The sequence below is a fragment of the Helobdella robusta genome (genome assembly GCF_000326865.2).
Source record: "Helobdella robusta unplaced genomic scaffold HELROscaffold_1, whole genome shotgun sequence".
Taxonomy (NCBI): domain Eukaryota; kingdom Metazoa; phylum Annelida; class Clitellata; order Rhynchobdellida; family Glossiphoniidae; genus Helobdella; species Helobdella robusta.
This window is the reverse complement of record NW_008703570.1, coordinates 739,322-757,720: the sequence shown is the minus strand read 5'-3', so window position 1 is coordinate 757,720 and position 18,399 is coordinate 739,322. Positions and strand designations below refer to the sequence as shown.

Genomic DNA, 18,399 nt, shown 5'->3' with positions numbered 1-18,399 from the left:
TTCAGCAGACGATGCAATAATTACGAAAAGGCGCCGTGCAATGCCAGATAATATTGGAAATTTTGTTGCATTCTCCTCCCACCATGATAATGGATTGAATACATTGTTCTCCTCTGAATCTAATGTGCAATAGGTGCATTTCGAATTATATCGCTTAATTTCATCATTTGTTCTCTGCTTCAGAGGTTTTAAAAAACAGATTTCGTCTCGGATTTTGCTTTGTTGACACCTATATTTTGAATTTGAAACCACGCAAAAGAAGATTTTGCTTTTTTACTAGGCTGTTCAGAGACATCTGTAACATGTGTTGTGTTCTCAAAAGGTAGAGATTCCGAATTGCTTCTTCCTTCTTTGGCAACAACTGTGTTCAAGATCAAGTCCTCCAATTGCATGTTATCATCTGTTTTATTTGGTATATTTAAGCGTTCTTCACCTTTTTGTTGATGAGTCAGTGAGTCAAATGTTCTGACCAATGACACATTAACCCATCCAAAAACAGTGACCCATTGACCCATAGTCAGCTCTGATAAAGACAATATAAAATTCCGAAAAGAATCTGAAAAAGTTAGACAACCTTTAAACCAGTGACAAAACTGCTCAACCGGAATGAACAAACGAATAACTATCGTAGAAAAAATTGATACTGTTGCTATTTATTGAAACATAACTCAAAATATACTCTTTTAACAAAGCAACTCAGAAGAAATAAACTTTAAAGTCTAATTTTACATATTTTTTCAATTAACAGCTGGTTTTAAAATATTTTATGTCTTTAATTATTTTCAAATGGTGTAGATTGTAAGAAATAATTGTTACTGAAGATAAAAATTGTTACGACAACGTACGCAATTGTAATAATTTAATATTTCTAGATATAGTTTTTTGAACTTTGCGTGTATTTTACTCAAGTCAACTCGATGTACATTGCATCATCCGAAGTCAAAGATTCAAAAATTTGTCTACGCAAGCATGAATCCATGTGAATGATATTAAAAAAGCATGCACAAAATAAGAAAGACACATAAGTCTCACTTCTTAATTTTTCAGTTTTCTTAACTTTCATCTGACCCGAATCCACTTTTATTGCATCTTTGTAGATAGCCCAATCTCTTCCAGACCAGAGTATGGCAATGTGGTGCCATCTGCCATCATTGCACGTTACGTCGGTCACTTTTGATTGACCATTTATGTAAAGAACAAAACTGACGACAAAATTTATAAATTAATTTAATAGTACTGAAAAATAATAAAAATGCATTTTGTTTAAAAAATGACCCATTGTAATCTGTTAATGTGAAAGCATTTTCATGATCTTTGGTCGAGTAAGAAAATGGCGTTCCCTGACTGTCAGTGTCTCCATTCTTCATCCAGAAGGCCACGCTGAGTTTCTCCACGACACCAGATCTTAATGCATTTTCAACGAAGGCGTAGTTAGTGACGGATGCAAAAGAAAATGTCAGGTCGAAGTTCGATGACAATTCTGACAAGTGAGATAAAAATTAAATTGGCAAGGTAGTGAAAATACAACAATCGTATTACACAGAAAAATTTAAATAGAAAAAAATTAAAAAAGATAAATCTTTTTAACTAGTTGTATTTCCACAATTTTAATGAAAAATAGTTCACTGAATATAATACTTATGCTAAAGAACCGAAAGTCAGTTTTACTATTCTCGCAATTGGTTCCTCCGTAAGATGGCTGACAGTTGCATTTGTAATGTGCTTCGTGATCAATACATGTGGCGTTGTTCAGGCAGGGATTTGACAGGCATTCGTCTAAATCATCAGCGCACAACAACCCTCCGTATCCATCCTCACACTTGCAACTGTTCAATTGTGTCACGTCAGCATATTATTCATGTAGTTATTTGGAATGAAAAAAACATTATTAGCAAAACTATCCAGAGCAAATCATTCTTGAATGGCTAACTATAAGAATCCGCACAAACCGATCAGGTCAGGATATGAATGTGAATTTAACGCTTGAAAATATTTTGATCTTGATCATTGAGGATTGATTCTTCACGTAGCAGACGTTTTGTGGAAACATTATTTTCAAACTTACAAGATTTTAAGAATGTCGTCAAGCGACTAAAAAAAGAAAGGGTAGTTACACAGATAACCAACGACATGCAAATACAAGTGCAGTTGTGTGTATGTGAGTGGATGTGTGCTGGTGCAGATGGTTGTTTGTCTCTGCTACTCATGTATCAATGGATGATATGAAGGCAATCAATTAATGCATGTACGTTTTTTTCTTTCAATATCTTTATTTTGGGTTTATTTTGTTAGCAGAGGGAGAGCGTAGCAACTTCATGTTCAAGTAAGGATGAAACAGAGAAAAAGTCGTGCTTGCAAAACGGTTAAAACTAACAGCTTTGTGGAGCTTATATCGAATATGTTTTTTTTGCATTGTTTCAATAATAAAATTTATATTGTTATTCAAAGTTAGAAAGTTTTTATAACGTAAAACATTTGCATATTTTATTCACATACAATTGGCAAAATAATTTGTTTTAATTAAAAAATTAAGTTAAAAAAATTTAATTAAAAAATTCTAATGAATACTTTCGTGATGAACACAACCTGAAGCCAGCGACCAGATCAACGCATGTGGCACCACGTAGGCAGGGATTGGACCGGCACTCATTGATCTCGACCTCGCAGTGGACGCCCAGGTACCCCTCGTCACAAATGCACGTGTAGCCTGCAATCTCATCGACGCACGTACCCCCGTTGAAACAAGTGATGCTTAAACAATCGTCTACTACAGTCTCGCAGAATGAACCTTTGTTTGTTGGCGCATCAAGTGTAACTTAGGTAAGATATTGAAATTATAAACATTTGTAGATGTTGAATCAGTTTGTTCTTCAATCAAAAATTTTTAAAGTTATATAAAATTTAAATAAATTTAAAAAGAATCGTAAAACTTAAAATTGTTTATATTGACAAATTTTTGTCTTCTGTCGAATGAATGATTAATTTCAGTCAACAAAGATTGAACAATTATTTGAAATCTATGCTGGAAAATTTGAATATAAAACCTGTGTAATCAGGTTGGCAGATGCAGTGGAACCTATTGACAAAATCAAGGCAGGTGGAATTATGAAGACAGGGCATGGAGGCACATTCGTCGACATCACGCTCGCAACTGGCTCCTGAAAAAATTTTGTTCTTTGAGGGGAATAGCATCGCTAAGTTTTACAACTTTATGAAAGTATTTTTAAAAAGATTTAGCGGTTTTAGTTTAATTTCAACATTTTAAAAACAAAAATAAGTTGAAGTTTTATGTAATATTTTATATTTAAACCATTGAAACATTTGAAAACCCACCAGCGAAACCAGGCAGACAGTTGCAGGAATATCCGTTCAGCTGGTCACTGCAAGTCCCTCCATTCAAGCAGGGCTCAGAGAGACATTCATTTACTTCAATTTCACAGTTCATTCCTTCACCATGAAAAATTCGATTCATCATAATCATAATCACCACCACGAAGCTTTATATCCACACCTGCAAACTTACGATAAGCAGCAAACTATAACTGCTAGAATGGTCAGTACACATACATGTTACAAAACCGCATTTTGCACTGCTTCTTGTTTCGTAAAGTAACCCGCCAGTTTATTTATTTTAAAAAATTAATTGAACCTTTCAATAAATTTTCGACAACTTTATCGAAACCGAAACGATTTGTCAATGTTAGAACCATATCATCTTCAATATAATCGTTCAAATTTGATAATTTTTGAAAAATTTAAAAAGATATCATCGATCATTTTCTGTTAGCAACTTATATTACATAATTATAATAGCGTGGAAATATGTTCTACGGTTTTGAAGGTTTCACAAATGATGCGACTGGAAGGCCTAATTGTTTTCAATTGATGTGTGATGTTTGTGTTAGAGACATCTAAACATTCATTATATATTTCATTATAAACCAACAGGTCTCTTCAAAGTCATCGAGAAATCTTGGAACTTATTTTACAGATTTCTGCAAGCTGTCTCATCCAATGAGTTGAAAGATCTTGAACTTATCAAAACAAAATTGCATTCCAAAACATAATCAAGATATTTTTCAGCACTCAAAAAATAGTACATTTCTGTAAATCATAAATAACATAAAACTTTAATAAATATTTAAAGACAAACGACACTAATAATTATAAAAAACACGAAAGTAAAGATTAAACAAATGATACTGACCAGTCCATCCAAGCAGACACGTACATTGGTATGAAAGAAACATCACCGCACATGAACCACCATTCAAACAGGGCATGCTGAAGCAATCATTCATCACCAGATCATTCTCGTTGTGATTGGTTGACGCTTGCAAAGCTTCAAACTGTTGAGAGCAGGAGGTAGCACCGACTTCAGTAGTCGTCGTGTTTGATGGGCACGCCATGCACAAACTTCCACCCTTGCCAGGCTGGTAGTATCCTTTGGGGCATGCGAGGCACGGCTCCAGACCAGACTTCGATATGTACCCCTCCTCACACTGGCCTGCAAATGGGATCCACAAACATGTGTTCTGATGTATTCTAACATACATGCTTGCCCTTTTCATAGCATATTCAAGCATAAGTTTATGCTACATAAGATAAATACAGTAAAAATAATTAATAATCGTATTAAAAAATATTGATGTACAAATATTATTAATATTATAGTTGTTGTTATTATTAAAAAAATCAAAAATATAACTATTAATCATTTAATTAGTAAGAATTCTTGAAGTGAAATTGTTTTTGTGTTTTATGATCGAAGAGTTATTTTGATGGGCGCGTCTAATATTTGGCGATGTGTCTTAGAGCACTACATTTTAAAGAAAAATAAAATTAATTATTATTATTGCACTCGGTCACTCTCAAACACAGTGCATTCAAAACGTTTACCGTTGCACTACAACATCTCAGTATTTCATTAGCGCACAGAAACAATCTACATCACGAACGGCACCAGTTCGTTACAATGCGCCATTACGTCACTTCAAATCTTACTTTCGAATGTATAGTCAAGAAGCGTATAGTTCGGGGTGTTTTTCTTTCAATTTTAAATGGGCTGACGAGTTCAACGCAACCAGCGCGTTCAGTTTTTTGTTATGTAGAACAAACGTCAGAAAGTTTGAGGTGTTTTTAAAATCACCAGCAATTAATAAAATTCATAATAAATTCAACAATAAATAAGTTTTAATAAAATAAAGAGTTTCTTGAATTTTTAAATTAAAAAAATTATTATCCCAATAAAAATGCGGTTAATCAGATAGAAAGTTATAAAAATTTGTTGAACAATTTTTAATTTATTGAAAAAAAAATGTATTAAAAAAAGGTTCAAAAATTTTGTAATTGTATGGCGTCAGAATTGTTCCTTTTTCTCTGAATAATCTAGCATTACAATAGCTACATCAGCTCTACTATTGAAAAACTATTAAGGGACATGCTGTTTTCAAGGAGCGTTAAAATATTTTCTATTAAGTATTTATTTTGTTTCAGTGATTCAAGTTTTTCTGAAACAGCTTAGTAGAACAGTGGAGTACAAGCAAACAAATGAAACAAAATATAATAGGTTAATAGAACGTAGTTTTATTTAGATGAGCATTTATTTAATCATCAACGACAAACAGACCCTTGCAATCTGATGACGACCTGGAGCCTCGTTTCAAAGTGGTGAGGTTGGCCGCACACTGGAAGCATTCCACTTGAGCATACATATGCTGGTAGGAGGATACGTCGCATGTCCAACACGGCTCTAAGCCGTCAAATGAAAAAGAACCTGGAAGACATTGGCCTGCAAATTAGTGTTATAATTTAATCGCCATCAAAATTCTGACTTTCTAAAATATTAAAATATTTGCTGAAAAATAGTAAGAAATAACATACTTATTTATCATTTAAGTTGTTTCGTGCATCTAGGTGCATACATTCAAATTTATATCTAAATTATCAAAAGGTGTTTTGAATTGAAGAGAGCATAGGATAGGTATTGGATATTTAGTTACTAATTTTTTTAATCAATTTCCATAAATACAGATTTATAAAAATGTAATTAAAAACCACAAATTAAAATAAAAGTTTGCACTAAGAAGTCTCAAGGCCATGCTGGTTAGTGGTTACAGGTAGAATTCCAAATAATAATTGTTGTACAACACTCACGTTTACACTGCTGCAGACTTTTCGAATTGTTGTTTGTGGTGGAGGTGTTGTGCGGACACACCAGACACGCGAGTTGTCCCTCATTGTGTTGGTACGTGTCTTGGGGAGGTGTTATATTTGTATGAGGAATAGCATTTTTATATTATATCAAATCGAGTGCATAATCACGCTAATTTAAATACTTTAGCTTTTGGTAATAAGTTTGAATGTTTGCTGTTTCGTGCTATTTGAAGGGGTTATTATGTTTTTGACAAGCAATGCGCACACATGTGCGAGAAACATGTTAAAGTTAAACCACGTATCACAAGATTATATGTCTAGCAGCAAAAATACAGCAAACTAATTAGAAAATTTCTTACTTATTGGACAAGTTTCGCACGTTTCAGAGGTCACATTGAAGAACATTCCAGCTGGACACAGCACTGAAAGCAAACAACTTCATTGCAAGCAGAGTGTCAGAGTCGGATGGAAAAGTCTGACTCCCATCCTCGGACTCCGACACTCTGATTACAACTATTGATTTATACATTCAATTATGCTTTTTCCTTATCGGCCCTTCATAATGAAAGTTATTGAATAATTTTTTGTGATGAGAGTTACTTCGAACTGATGTCACAAAATTAATTGACAGAAAATTTGAAATTGTCGTGTACCGAACAAAATTAAAACTTGTATACACGCACATTTTTCAAAACAGCTCAGTGTATGTACTACAGAACGTCTTTACATCAGAAACGTTCAATAAAATTGCCAAGGTTATATTGTACAAGTTGTTCTGATGTTTAAAACATGCAATCTATTTATTAGGTCTAATAAATGGATGATTATTGGAAAGTTGAAAAATTATTTGAGGCAATAATTGAACCAACCGCAATCTGTCTGCAGTGGCACGGAGCCAGTGGGGCAGACGGCTTTTCTTTCTCGAGTCTTCATATCAACCAGCCTCAATTTATTCTCTTCGTACATAAAATCAAAATCGCCCTTCAAAGCATCCTCATTAATTTTCTGAATTATTTCAGACAAATCATTTTCTAGTGAATAACTTTCTTGAAAGGAAGAATTCGCAAAGCCAGCTGTGCAAGAATGCAGTCATGAAATGAATTGTTAGGTTTTTACGTTGAAAAATTTTAAAAATTACCTGTTACAGTGAAATTCATGATGGTTTGGTCAAATGCTTCATCATTAGTACTTTTATTGTTGAAGTAATTGACAAAAATATGTCTTTTTCTTTTGTGATTTGAATGTTCTTCCACAATTAAAAAAATAGGTATAAGTATATAAATTTTAAACAAAAGATATCAAACAATGAGTACCTAAACATTGCGATGGAGCTTGAGCTGAGAAACAGCTTAGGTAAGGCTTGCAATACTTTTGTAGCTGTCCAACAATTAAATATTAATTAACACAACTGATTGGGGGCATGTACCAGCGTACAAATAAGTGGTGTAACCTTTGAGTTTAAAACGTTCCCTACACTAATCTCAAGCTTGATAAACAGATCGGACTTGTTGCAGATTGAGTTACCTCTGAAGTTGAGCTGAGTGCTTTGCTGAATTGTTTTTGATTTGAGAGACTTGGCGCAATCACTGGGTGGCCACAAAATGTTCGGCTCCCATCTTCCCTCCTCATAATTACATGAGTAAGTTGGTGCAGGGTTGTTTACAAATTTAAATCCGTGGTTGCAATTTGACGTGCAAAAAATATAATTGTCAGAATCCTTACATTCCAAATATCCGTTCGTCGGCTCATGTTTGTTGCACAAATGATCTGAAAGAACAAATAGAAATTTTATTTTTGTTAGCTTAAATTTTAACTAGCACTTCAACAATAAAAATTTATATGAGTTCATTGAACTCAACAATAAAAAAATGAAGTACTGAGAAATGCAAAACTTAAAATTAAATGCAAAGGTCAAATAGCTATTATTAATATGTTATATTAAGAACTAATACGGATTGAAATAAGCTACATCCACCTTGCACTGTGATCGTTACAGTGCAGTTGCTGGTGTTGTTGAATTTGTCGGAGGCATAATAGACGAGGTTTGAAGTTCCAGTTGGGAAGCTGAGAGGTGTCGAAGGTCCAACTATGTGGACCGCATCTCCTGAATTGTCGGAAAATATCGGTTCTTCCCAAATGATCTGCATCGGTGTGTGCTTCCTAATAAAGGGCATGGGAGGGGAGACGCATCTGTCAACTCTTGGAGATTCAATATCTGCTTTGAATAATAGTTTACATTTAAAAAAAACTGGTGAAAGAAAATTTCGATATTAAACTTTGCAATTACCATAAAATGTTTGCTACAAACATCAAGTCTTCCATAACTTATAACATATTTTATGCATGATAGAACATAATTCTGAATATATTGGTATGACGACGACCAAGTTATAGAAAAGACTCTACACGCACGTACAAACTGATGCTATAAAGAATCACATGAAAGAGAAACACAAAACTAAAATTACTAAACAAATCTTGGACCACAATGTTGAAATCTTACATGACTAGCCGAATCATGACTCATAGAACATCCGATAAATAAATATTCAACAACGGGCAATTGAAATTCTTCTTATCAATTTTTGTTCTATCATGCATAAAATAAACAAAAATTTTAGTTTTGAACTTAAGAAACTTGAAAATGATTTACAATCAACCGTTAGAAAAATCGAAAGTTAAATTGGAAGTTAACTAACGCCGAACATGCTGTGATTTTCATCAATAATTGCATTTCTGACAGTCTTAATTCAATATATATACGAGTGCATTTATAAAAAATAAAAAAATATGCATGAGAAGAGTTAACATTAAAACATTTGGGCAAAACGCTTCACCTACGACTGTCACGTCAAATAAGCATTGAGCTTTGTTCTTGCCCATATCTTCAGCCACGTACTGGATTGTGTGTTTGCCAATAGGTAGGTAGGTAGGAGAGTGGACTGAAGGAATGATGTAGAGGTAGGGTGATATATTTGAATTGTCGGTCGGTTTTGGATGGTTCCATGATACCAATGCAACATTCTCGTTCAACACTGTTCTCACCGTCTGATCAGAGGGACATGTCATTTCTGGAGGAGTTATGTCTGGTCAGAAATGTTAGGTTTGTTGATTTTTACATTTCATTATAATATTTCCAGTTTTTTCCAATCGTCTGTATTAGTTTTTAGGGATATGATAACATGAAGATTGACTATTTAATGTTTTAAAGCAATTAATAATAAGACAAAATTCAACATAGGACAAAATGAAACATTTTTATAATACTCAAGTAAATAAATTTTAAAAATTGTATTCTAGAATATATTTTTTAATGAAACTTTTCGGCCGTGAATAATTATGAGTTTTGTTTACTGATCTTACTTTCTCGTTTATCGGTATTTTTTATTTTTCATTCATCTTATTTCTTTTTTTAGTTTGAGGATGTGAAATGGAAATTTAATTTTGAAACACTTTTTTCTTTTAGGAGCGTAGCCAGAAATTTGCCGTGAGAAAAAATCTTAAATTCCTTTCAAAAAACTTGACTTTTTTATCACCAAATTTTTAAAAATTTCGCTAATAAAACTAACGTTTTTGCGCCAAATTCTCTTTAATTTAATATAAAATTTATTGCTTATAGTAATTTTTTCGGTTCAAATTTTTAAAAATTTTTGAAGAGATTTTGATCATTTTAGCTTTAATCCTCGCAACATTTTTCATTTTATTGGCTTCCTCCTTTTTAAACCATTAAAAATTAAATACAAAAAACTGAAAAAAATTTTTTGAATCAAAGTTTCCTTATTTCATAAATTTAATAAATATAAGTTTCAATTCTACAAACTGTAATAGAAATTTGTTAAAAAGAACTCTGCCCCTCTGTCGAGAATACGAAAAATTAATAGCACAAAAGGGGACGTCGTTGAGCACAACATCTTTGCTACAATGTGTCCGGCTTATTTTTAAGCACCAAGACCAACCAATGGTTTTGCTCAACCCCATTCCGTCATATTTATAACTAAATAAATGTTGAAATGCAAAAATTGAACCTTTGCAATAGGAATGATAATCCGCAATGCTCCATTTCCCATTGCTGAGACAAGTTTTGTTCGAAGGTCCGAGTAGTTTAAACCCAGAAAAACATGAAAAATAGCATATACTTCCAGAAGTCGATTCACTTGTGGTACAACGTTTTGGATGTGTGAGACCATTCTTCAACTCTGGCAGTGCGTGGCATTGAATCGCTGTAAAGTAAATGAAAACTTATCATGTCTGCAAACTTAAATGGATTTTAAACGTACCAATAAATTTTAATGGTCGTAAATTATAATAATATATTTACAGTATTAAAATGTTTTTGGTCTCAGTTGTGTAAAAGTAACACCCATAACGTAACGTGATGTAACACGACATGACATGACATAACAACCCAGACAATAAAACATAACACATATCATCTAAGTAAATAAGAAGCACGAGAGCTCGTTAGTCAATCACTGATATAAATAACAGAGCTTGTCTTCCGATAAATTTTTCAAAATAAGTTTGTTGTAAGAAACTATTTCATTCCTGCAATAAAATGAACAATGACCGCTCCGTTAACTTGGTTACTGACACTTTTATTAACGGCCTTGCCAGAGCAATGATGTTGACGTTATCCTGAATTCAAAAATAAATTAAAAAGGATTAATGATAAAATTGCATCGCACAATAATTGAAGTTAGACAGGATCCGATGCAGAGTGTCAAAGGCAAAAATCTCATTGCCAAAAGCTTGAAAGACAATTCAGAAGGACACCGTCTGTCCTTCATGAAAATGAGGGATTGATGCTTTGGTTGTTAGAAAATATCTTATCTCTGATAAGAAGAATTCATTTTGAAAAGATCTGGTTAGTGATACTGGACGCTATCACAAACATTTTTGGAATGTTCTACATACAATGTTATGTAAGATGATTCATCGGTTAACTCTGCAGATAGTACTTAACACACAGCCCAATCATATTTATCATTTTTTAATAGCAAAATTGAAAAAGTTAGAAATTCGCCCGAGTCTAATGTTCAGTCGTCGTTTTCATGCAAAGGCATTTCAAACAGCAATCTGCTTTCCTTATTGACAGCTTGCGCTGAAGATGATATTTGAACAGCAATTAGAGATTCATCAACAAAAATTTCATTCTTGGATTGTCGGCCAACTTACGTCTTGTAATGACTTGCTAATTTATTCTCAAAATTTTTTATAAGTTTTTTTATTCTCTGTTTGTGTACGGGCAAATTTTCAGTTGTTTACAAGTATGCCGTGATTTTTTTGCCAGATTTGAGAAAAGGGTATTTGATAATTAACGATAAAAATAATTACAGAAAGTCAACATTCTCTCTTTATGTTCAAGGTGATTAAACAAATAATCACCAGACTGCTTATGAGACATTTGGAGCAAGAAAACTTGTTGCCCATGTACGAATCCGGTTCGAGGCAGCACCATTAAATGAAACATCATTGCTGAAGATACAATTTACACTGTTTGCGACAATAGATGCTAAAAATGTTTTTCTGCTGGTGCTCTTGAACCTGAGCGCGCCTTTGACTCTGACGATCAGGTCATTTTGCTAGAGTGGTTAGATCAATTTTAAGGTGTTTCAAGGTTTTCTTCATACGTGCTTTATGCCCTATTTAACAAACCGAACCAAACGAGTGATTTTCAAAAACGGTTTGTCTGAAACACACGGGGTTGCTTCGGGTATACCGCAGAGTTCGGTTATCTGACCGATTTTATTTCTACTGTGTTTTTTGTTGGGTTCTACACTTCCATGGACATTTTCACGCTGTGTTCTTATTTTATGTACTTCCTTACTTATAGACGTCGTAGAGTGGACCTCTGTAATTGACAATTTCTTCGGTGATGTGTTATTGGAGGCTAACTTTTCTCGATATGATTCTTTTTATAGTTAATAAATTTTTCTTTTAGCCTTGTTTAAATTTTCTGTTTTTGCAAGTTTTGTGGATTCGTATTTTTCTTTTAGATACATTTTATATGACTTTGATTCTCTGTAGGTATTTTTCAAATTTTGCTCTAAATTTATTATTGTACCTGTAACGCGAGAATGATTGATTTGTTCGATTCTTCTACTTATTTTAATGAAGTACGTTATTAACTGTATCTCTTTGTGATAATTTGTTTTCTGTTAGACATTTTTTATTTTCGAATTTCTGTTTTTGTTTGGCAATATGCTATGTCGCGCTATTGGATAAATGAATAAAAAAATACACTTAAAGTTTGATAAACTTCATTATATATTTTAAACATGTAGCTGACGGATATAACGAAAAGCATATGACTAAGAATGCTGACACATACATTAGTTTATTCAAACTAAGTATTTATTAATTTAATTATTATCAAATTAAAAATAATTTAAAATATGTTGACAATTGATAACAAAATCATTATGGCTACCGTTACAGTGGGCCTGCATGCCCGTCCACTTTGCAAGTGCGAGACAGGATCTGCTTCTCGATCCGGTCAGCGAGTAGTCAGGAGTGCAGTGGAAGTGACATTCAGTTTGAATTGTGAAGTTGTTGTTGCTGCAGTTCATGAAGCCGTTCGTGGGAGGTGACAACGAAGGACATCTTTTTGCTTAATTTTCATTACTTTGTATTTATAATAAAAAGAAATGAAAATTTTATTGATAACCTGCTAATAATTTTATTCAGGTGTTTAATTTTTGAAACATTCACTATTATTTGAACGGTTACACTCGAAAATCTACTTTGGATAAAACGCTTTTTGAAACCTTTTATGTCTGTGCGTGTTGAATAAATTTTAGAAGCAACTTACCCTGACAAACACTTTCTTCCCCCGACCAAATTCCATCTTCATTACAAATCCTCACACTGCTACCAATCAGCTGGTATCCAAATTCACAGGACAGTCCGCAAGCTGCATTCACTGATTTCGAGCAGTTGCCTTGCACGAAGAATCCATTTTTAGGGGGAAGTAGATCAGGACAGAGTTTGGCTGTTTATAATTTGTTAAGAACAATTTTGAATGAAATAATTGCTGTTGGATGTTTTATTCATATGACTAGACGTGTTTTAAACTAATATTGAGGTAATAGGCTTTTTTTAGGGTCAAATGCAAACAGGCAAATAAATGGAGATGTCTGTGTGCTTGCTCGTGTTTGGGGGTGTTTTAAAAGTTGAACCATTTTTCGAAAAGTTGGTACACGTAAGAAATTTTAACATTTTTTAATGTTTTGTGTGAAAATTTATCTTGTTCAGTTTGGCATGAATTATTTTGCGTTAGCCGTCGCTTTTTCAAAAATTTGTAAGTGCCGTGAAATATATTGTTATTGGAAAGTTATCTAAACTTGAAATTTATATAGTCAGTTTGAAATATGCAAAATGCATATTTTTTGCATATCGAATAAACTTATTAAAATGCCTACCGATATACTAACCAAATTAAAATTTAGGTTTAATCTGTACAAGTGTACACTGTACAGTGTTTACCATCAATCTAGAACTCAATTGAACAGATGCAAATAATCATTAAATTAAAACGTTGTCCTTAGTTAAGTTTTAGCTAATAAGATTCTGTGAAATATATCAATAACTTCAACATTTTTTACCTTCACAAATGCTCTTTTTAAGTTGATAACCAGGTTTACAAATGCATTGTTGCACAGATGAACTGGCGAGTGGCGAGATGTGGTTGACATCGGGACAAGGTGAACAGGTGCTTACGTCACCTGGACTTGAAAAAGTTTTGTAAGTTCCTTGTGGACAAGCTGTTGAACGAAATTGTTTAAATAAAAAAATTACAAATTTATTTGAGTTTTTAAAAATTTTCCCTCACCGAAACAGTTTCCTTTTAAACCACTGCCGTAATAACCAGCCTTGCATACACATTCATATCGGCCTGTGTGAGTGCCACATTTACAAGTTGCTAAAGTGTCGCAACAATTTTCCGTAACTGAATTGCAAAGATTTTGACAGTATTTCAAGTTCTGTAGAACATAATTACCACTGTGCAAATCTGCCAGTACAATTTTATTAACATTCTAAAATAATTTAGAAATCAAATGAAGAGGCAATATTACCTTCATGGAGAGCTCGTCTGGCAAGAGCTTCAAATTCTTCAAATGAGTTGAGAATGTAAGTATGCTCAACACGAGGGTACGATGCCATTTCACATAACTCCTGTACATTTCCTTTCGAAATACCAATCGTAAAGATTTCAATTCCTAGTTGCTTCAACCACTCTGCCACAGGTTTTGGGTTTCCATTGTTTGAGAAACCATCAGTTATAAGAAAAAGTGTTTTTTTAGCGTCCAATCTCGAAAACTTGAAAACACTCTGTGATGGATTACACACACATATATATTTTACATTTACATTATTTATTGTACGGTCACGTTGCAAATTACAAAGTTAGTAATCAAAGAATCATCAACTAAAACACGACGTGACCAACAAAATAAATAAAAGACAAATCTTCAAAAGAAATAGATGTTTTCAATTTTTATTTGTTACAAGACAAGGCCCAGTCTGAAGTCTAATGTTGACAAACTGCTAATAAACAGCTTGAATTTATAAAAATTTAATAAAAATGTTTTTTGAAGCTATATTAAATGTAAACGTTGATGAATGAAATTTAATTTTAAACTTGAAATCTTCAAGTAAGATTTGCAAACTTGTGCTTCTAGCATCGCCCCGAGTGTGTACGTGCCCCCACCGGTGTATTGAATGAGAGGAAAGTGATGCTGCATGAGTGCACATTTGTGGTTGTGTTCGTGTGGTCGCGTCATGTAGTCGACATGCCGATGCACTCTGCTCTTTGACGAAAACGTCACCACTGCTACTCTCGTCGTGTGCTGGTCGACCGTGAAATCGGAAAGGAGTTTCTTCACAAATTTGAGTTCGTTGTTGAAATTTTTTACTCCTACTGATCCCGAAGCATCTATCAGAAACACCAACTCAACCTTCCAATTTTTTGTATCTCTCAATTTTTGAACGTGTTTCTTTAAAATGGATCCCAAAAATTCTATTTTTGTAATGTTTCTAATATTAAAATTTTTCTGTGAATTTTCGTTGCATAATCTCTTGTCTATAGCTTCATCATCATTTTTATTGAGTGCAGCAGTTAAAGAAAATTTATTGATCGCTATGAAAAAAATGTAAAAGAATGAAATTTTCTGAAATTTAAAAATTTTAGCCATTTTAATTTTGTCACTCTGCATTCAGCGCATTTATATCGCGAGACTAAGAGAGTCAGATATAATCTGTGGTGAGATAGGATCGCTGAGTCACATAGACTTTTCAATGAAACAACAACGTGACGAAATGCAGAATCTCGCACTAAAATTTAATGTTTAATTTGACGCTTCAATTAATTAAAAGCTGTAACAAAATAATTTGTATTTATTTTTATAGATAATTGATAACATGGTTGACATTATTAGTGGCTGTCCTGAGAATGTATAAGTTGGTGCGTGCTGCAGATGTTGTAGAAATTTGGATCGTTTACATTTAAGAAAAATAATCTTTCATTTAAAAAATCAATTCTGGCTTGCTTAAATTATCACAAAGATCTTTCCTTTTCTTTTCTTCAGACAAACAAATGTCCTATCCTCTTTTGTTTCTTGATATTTATTTAATCGACTGACTGGAGCAGGAAAGATTTTTTTTCTATCTCCCACAATCCACACATTAAATTTCTTCACGTCAGGGGTGAATTAATACGAGTAATTATAAATAAAATGATGTTTAGAAACGTGTTAGTTGTGTTTTGTGAGCTGGTGGTAACATTGTACTCTGAAAATGATTCGCGATCTCCGAGAAGTTAGTTCATTTGTTTCATTTTCTATAAAATATGTTTCAATGAATGATGCTCAGAATAAATAAATGAATTTTAACTAATTTGTTACATTTTTTTATCAAGATTTGAAAAATTACTCGTGTGTGATTATGGCATTGAATTTATCAAAGCAAATGCTAATTTTTACAAGAATTTAATTTTCAAATATTTAGTTTTTAAAGTTTAAAAAATATTTGAATGATATTTGTAACCTTTAAAATTATGTCTTTACATTGCTATAATAATGTTGATTTGAAGCATTGAAGGTAATTAATTTTTTAAAAATTCATTTTGGTTTCTAATCATTTGTAATCTTATGGAATTATTAAACCACGGTGTGTTGTGATATGCCCAGATATAAATTTGAGACTTGGGCTGCAAAATGAACAAGCAGGCAGACGCATTGGCGAGATTTTGTTAATGTTCCTAATGGCAGGCTAGCTCTGCAGGAAGTGCTTATTATTGAGAATAAATGGAGGATGATGACCGCTGCTTGATAAACATCCGCCTATCATCCTCTCCTTCGCACGTTCCTCCTTATCTATCACATTGTAAATTATACTGCTACCTGTTCTTTTTTTACTTTCAGCATTTTTCAATAATATCTTTTAAAATATAATTTTATATGGTAACTACAAAACGAGTTGTTTATATGTTTTTATTTTATTAAAAATTTAAATCGTAACCTAAGAAATGTGCACTAATAAGCATTAGAAAGATTACTTTAATTTATTTGAATCATTTAATTATACCAAATTTTAAAAAATTGAAATTCCGAATTGTTGAATGATGAGTCACACGCAAGTTATATTTTCTTGGCGCCGGTCTGCTTAGACGGATGGAATGAGAAGAGTCAAATTTTATTTACGTTCATCGGTGGAGGAGGATAATTTTTTCACAAGGGAACAAATTGTTGATATGATTGAATTTCGTGCTGGATAGATTTTATTCGGCTTGCGTGAGTTTTGTTTCATGCTGCAAGTTTGAGATATCCGCCAGTCGCATTCGCTATATTCAATGCTTAGATATATTTCTAGAAATTATTAAAAGATTTTCATGCTTTTGTGATAATTCGAATCTATTTTGGAAATTTTCTAACAAGCTGCACTGCAATGTACATTCGTATCGCGACTAGTCCTACTGAAAGACAGAATGGATAGCATCCTCCTTCAATTGTTTGAAGCATTCAAACATGTGCGTCTCCAAATAAAGAACCTGGCATGCGTTCAATGTTTTTGAAAACGTACCGACCTCTAGGGACTCTTCATTCGCGTCTCCGTTAATTTTCTCGCCTGCCTCTATTCCAAACTTGTTTGAATATTTCATTGTATTCACGCTTGTTAGGTAGGTTGAAATATTTACATTTAAGAGGCCGAACTTAAAAATTAATTTAATTAATTTCAGCAATGAAAGTTAAAATTAATCAATTGAAATAATTTTTCAAAAGTTTTTAATCCGCCAAGATGGCAATATATAAATGTTAATATTTTTTTCTCTCAATTTATTGTATGTGAAAGACACGCGAATAAGCGTAGCAGGGTAATGATGTTCATGGCGAGCAACATATGTGACAATTGATCCTATTCAATGGCGTACGTCTCTCATGATTTCAAGTGAACACGAAAGCCAATGAATATGTGCCATGTGATGTCATATGTGATGTGATGTGCCATATGATGTGATGGGGTGTGATGGCATATCCGATCTGTAAAGCTAACATTCAACGTAAAAGATTTTTGATAGTGTTTATAGAAATTGTTTTAAGGATTTATTTATTTTATTTTATATTGTTCATTCAATTTTAGTTTTATCTGCTTACATTTATTTATTTGTTTGTTACTAAATTTTATTCTTATTAGAAAATGATGCTTGAATAACTAACAAAATTATATTTTCATCCACTTGCAGATATATATATATATATATATATATATATATATATATATATATATATATATATATATATATTTAAATGTTGGTAATAGACCATAATTTTTACAATATTCTATAAATTCTACCGAAGTTTTGGTGTTAACATGTTTGTAGTTCGTTTTTACGATTTTTCTCACTAAAGTTTTTTGGTGAACGTTTAGTTTATTAAAATTCAAAATAAACTTATTTTTAAATTCATGCAGCAAATATGGCCATATTTTGATTCCGAATGAATCATCATCAGTGCGGTTGATGTTTATGTAGGGAAATATTGACTTTGTCAAAATGAACTTAGATGGAGTTCGTTAGATGGAGTCTGCCAGGACCCAATCTACGAGACCCATCACACCCCAACAGATGTCCGATACTGCCAGTGTTATGTCTTTACCTCCAGGAAATGGTCAGCATGGTATTCAACCGTCGACTCTTGCATATTATAATCAGTCGGGACAGCTGTTAGTGGTGGCAGGGGTTGAAAC

The 18,399-nt window shown here is 32.9% G+C and overlaps 2 protein-coding genes across 2 annotated transcripts; both read right to left on the bottom strand.

Annotated features, from left to right (window-relative positions):
- Nucleotides 1-188: 188 nt before the first annotated feature.
- Nucleotides 189-6,561, bottom strand: HELRODRAFT_158374 (hypothetical protein; the record flags this gene model as incomplete). Its single annotated transcript, XM_009010461.1, has 11 exons — nt 189-523; nt 1,033-1,202; nt 1,276-1,480; nt 1,669-1,826; nt 2,587-2,788; nt 3,045-3,158; nt 3,334-3,447; nt 3,650-3,715; nt 4,208-4,507; nt 5,630-5,791; nt 6,516-6,561. 11 exons carry the CDS (start codon nt 6,559-6,561, stop codon nt 189-191), a joined length of 1,872 nt encoding a protein of 623 aa, XP_009008709.1.
- A 438-nt stretch (nt 6,562-6,999) lies between these two features.
- Nucleotides 7,000-15,350, bottom strand: HELRODRAFT_158373 (hypothetical protein; the record flags this gene model as incomplete). The annotated part of the gene is made up of 13 exons (XM_009010460.1): nt 7,000-7,161; nt 7,607-7,923; nt 8,132-8,371; nt 8,994-9,242; nt 10,182-10,376; nt 11,576-11,718; nt 11,812-12,007; nt 12,587-12,766; nt 12,968-13,147; nt 13,761-13,919; nt 13,988-14,167; nt 14,232-14,487; nt 14,826-15,350. 13 exons carry the CDS (start codon nt 15,348-15,350, stop codon nt 7,000-7,002), a joined length of 2,982 nt encoding a protein of 993 aa, XP_009008708.1.
- Between the last annotated feature and the right edge of the window lie 3,049 nt (nt 15,351-18,399).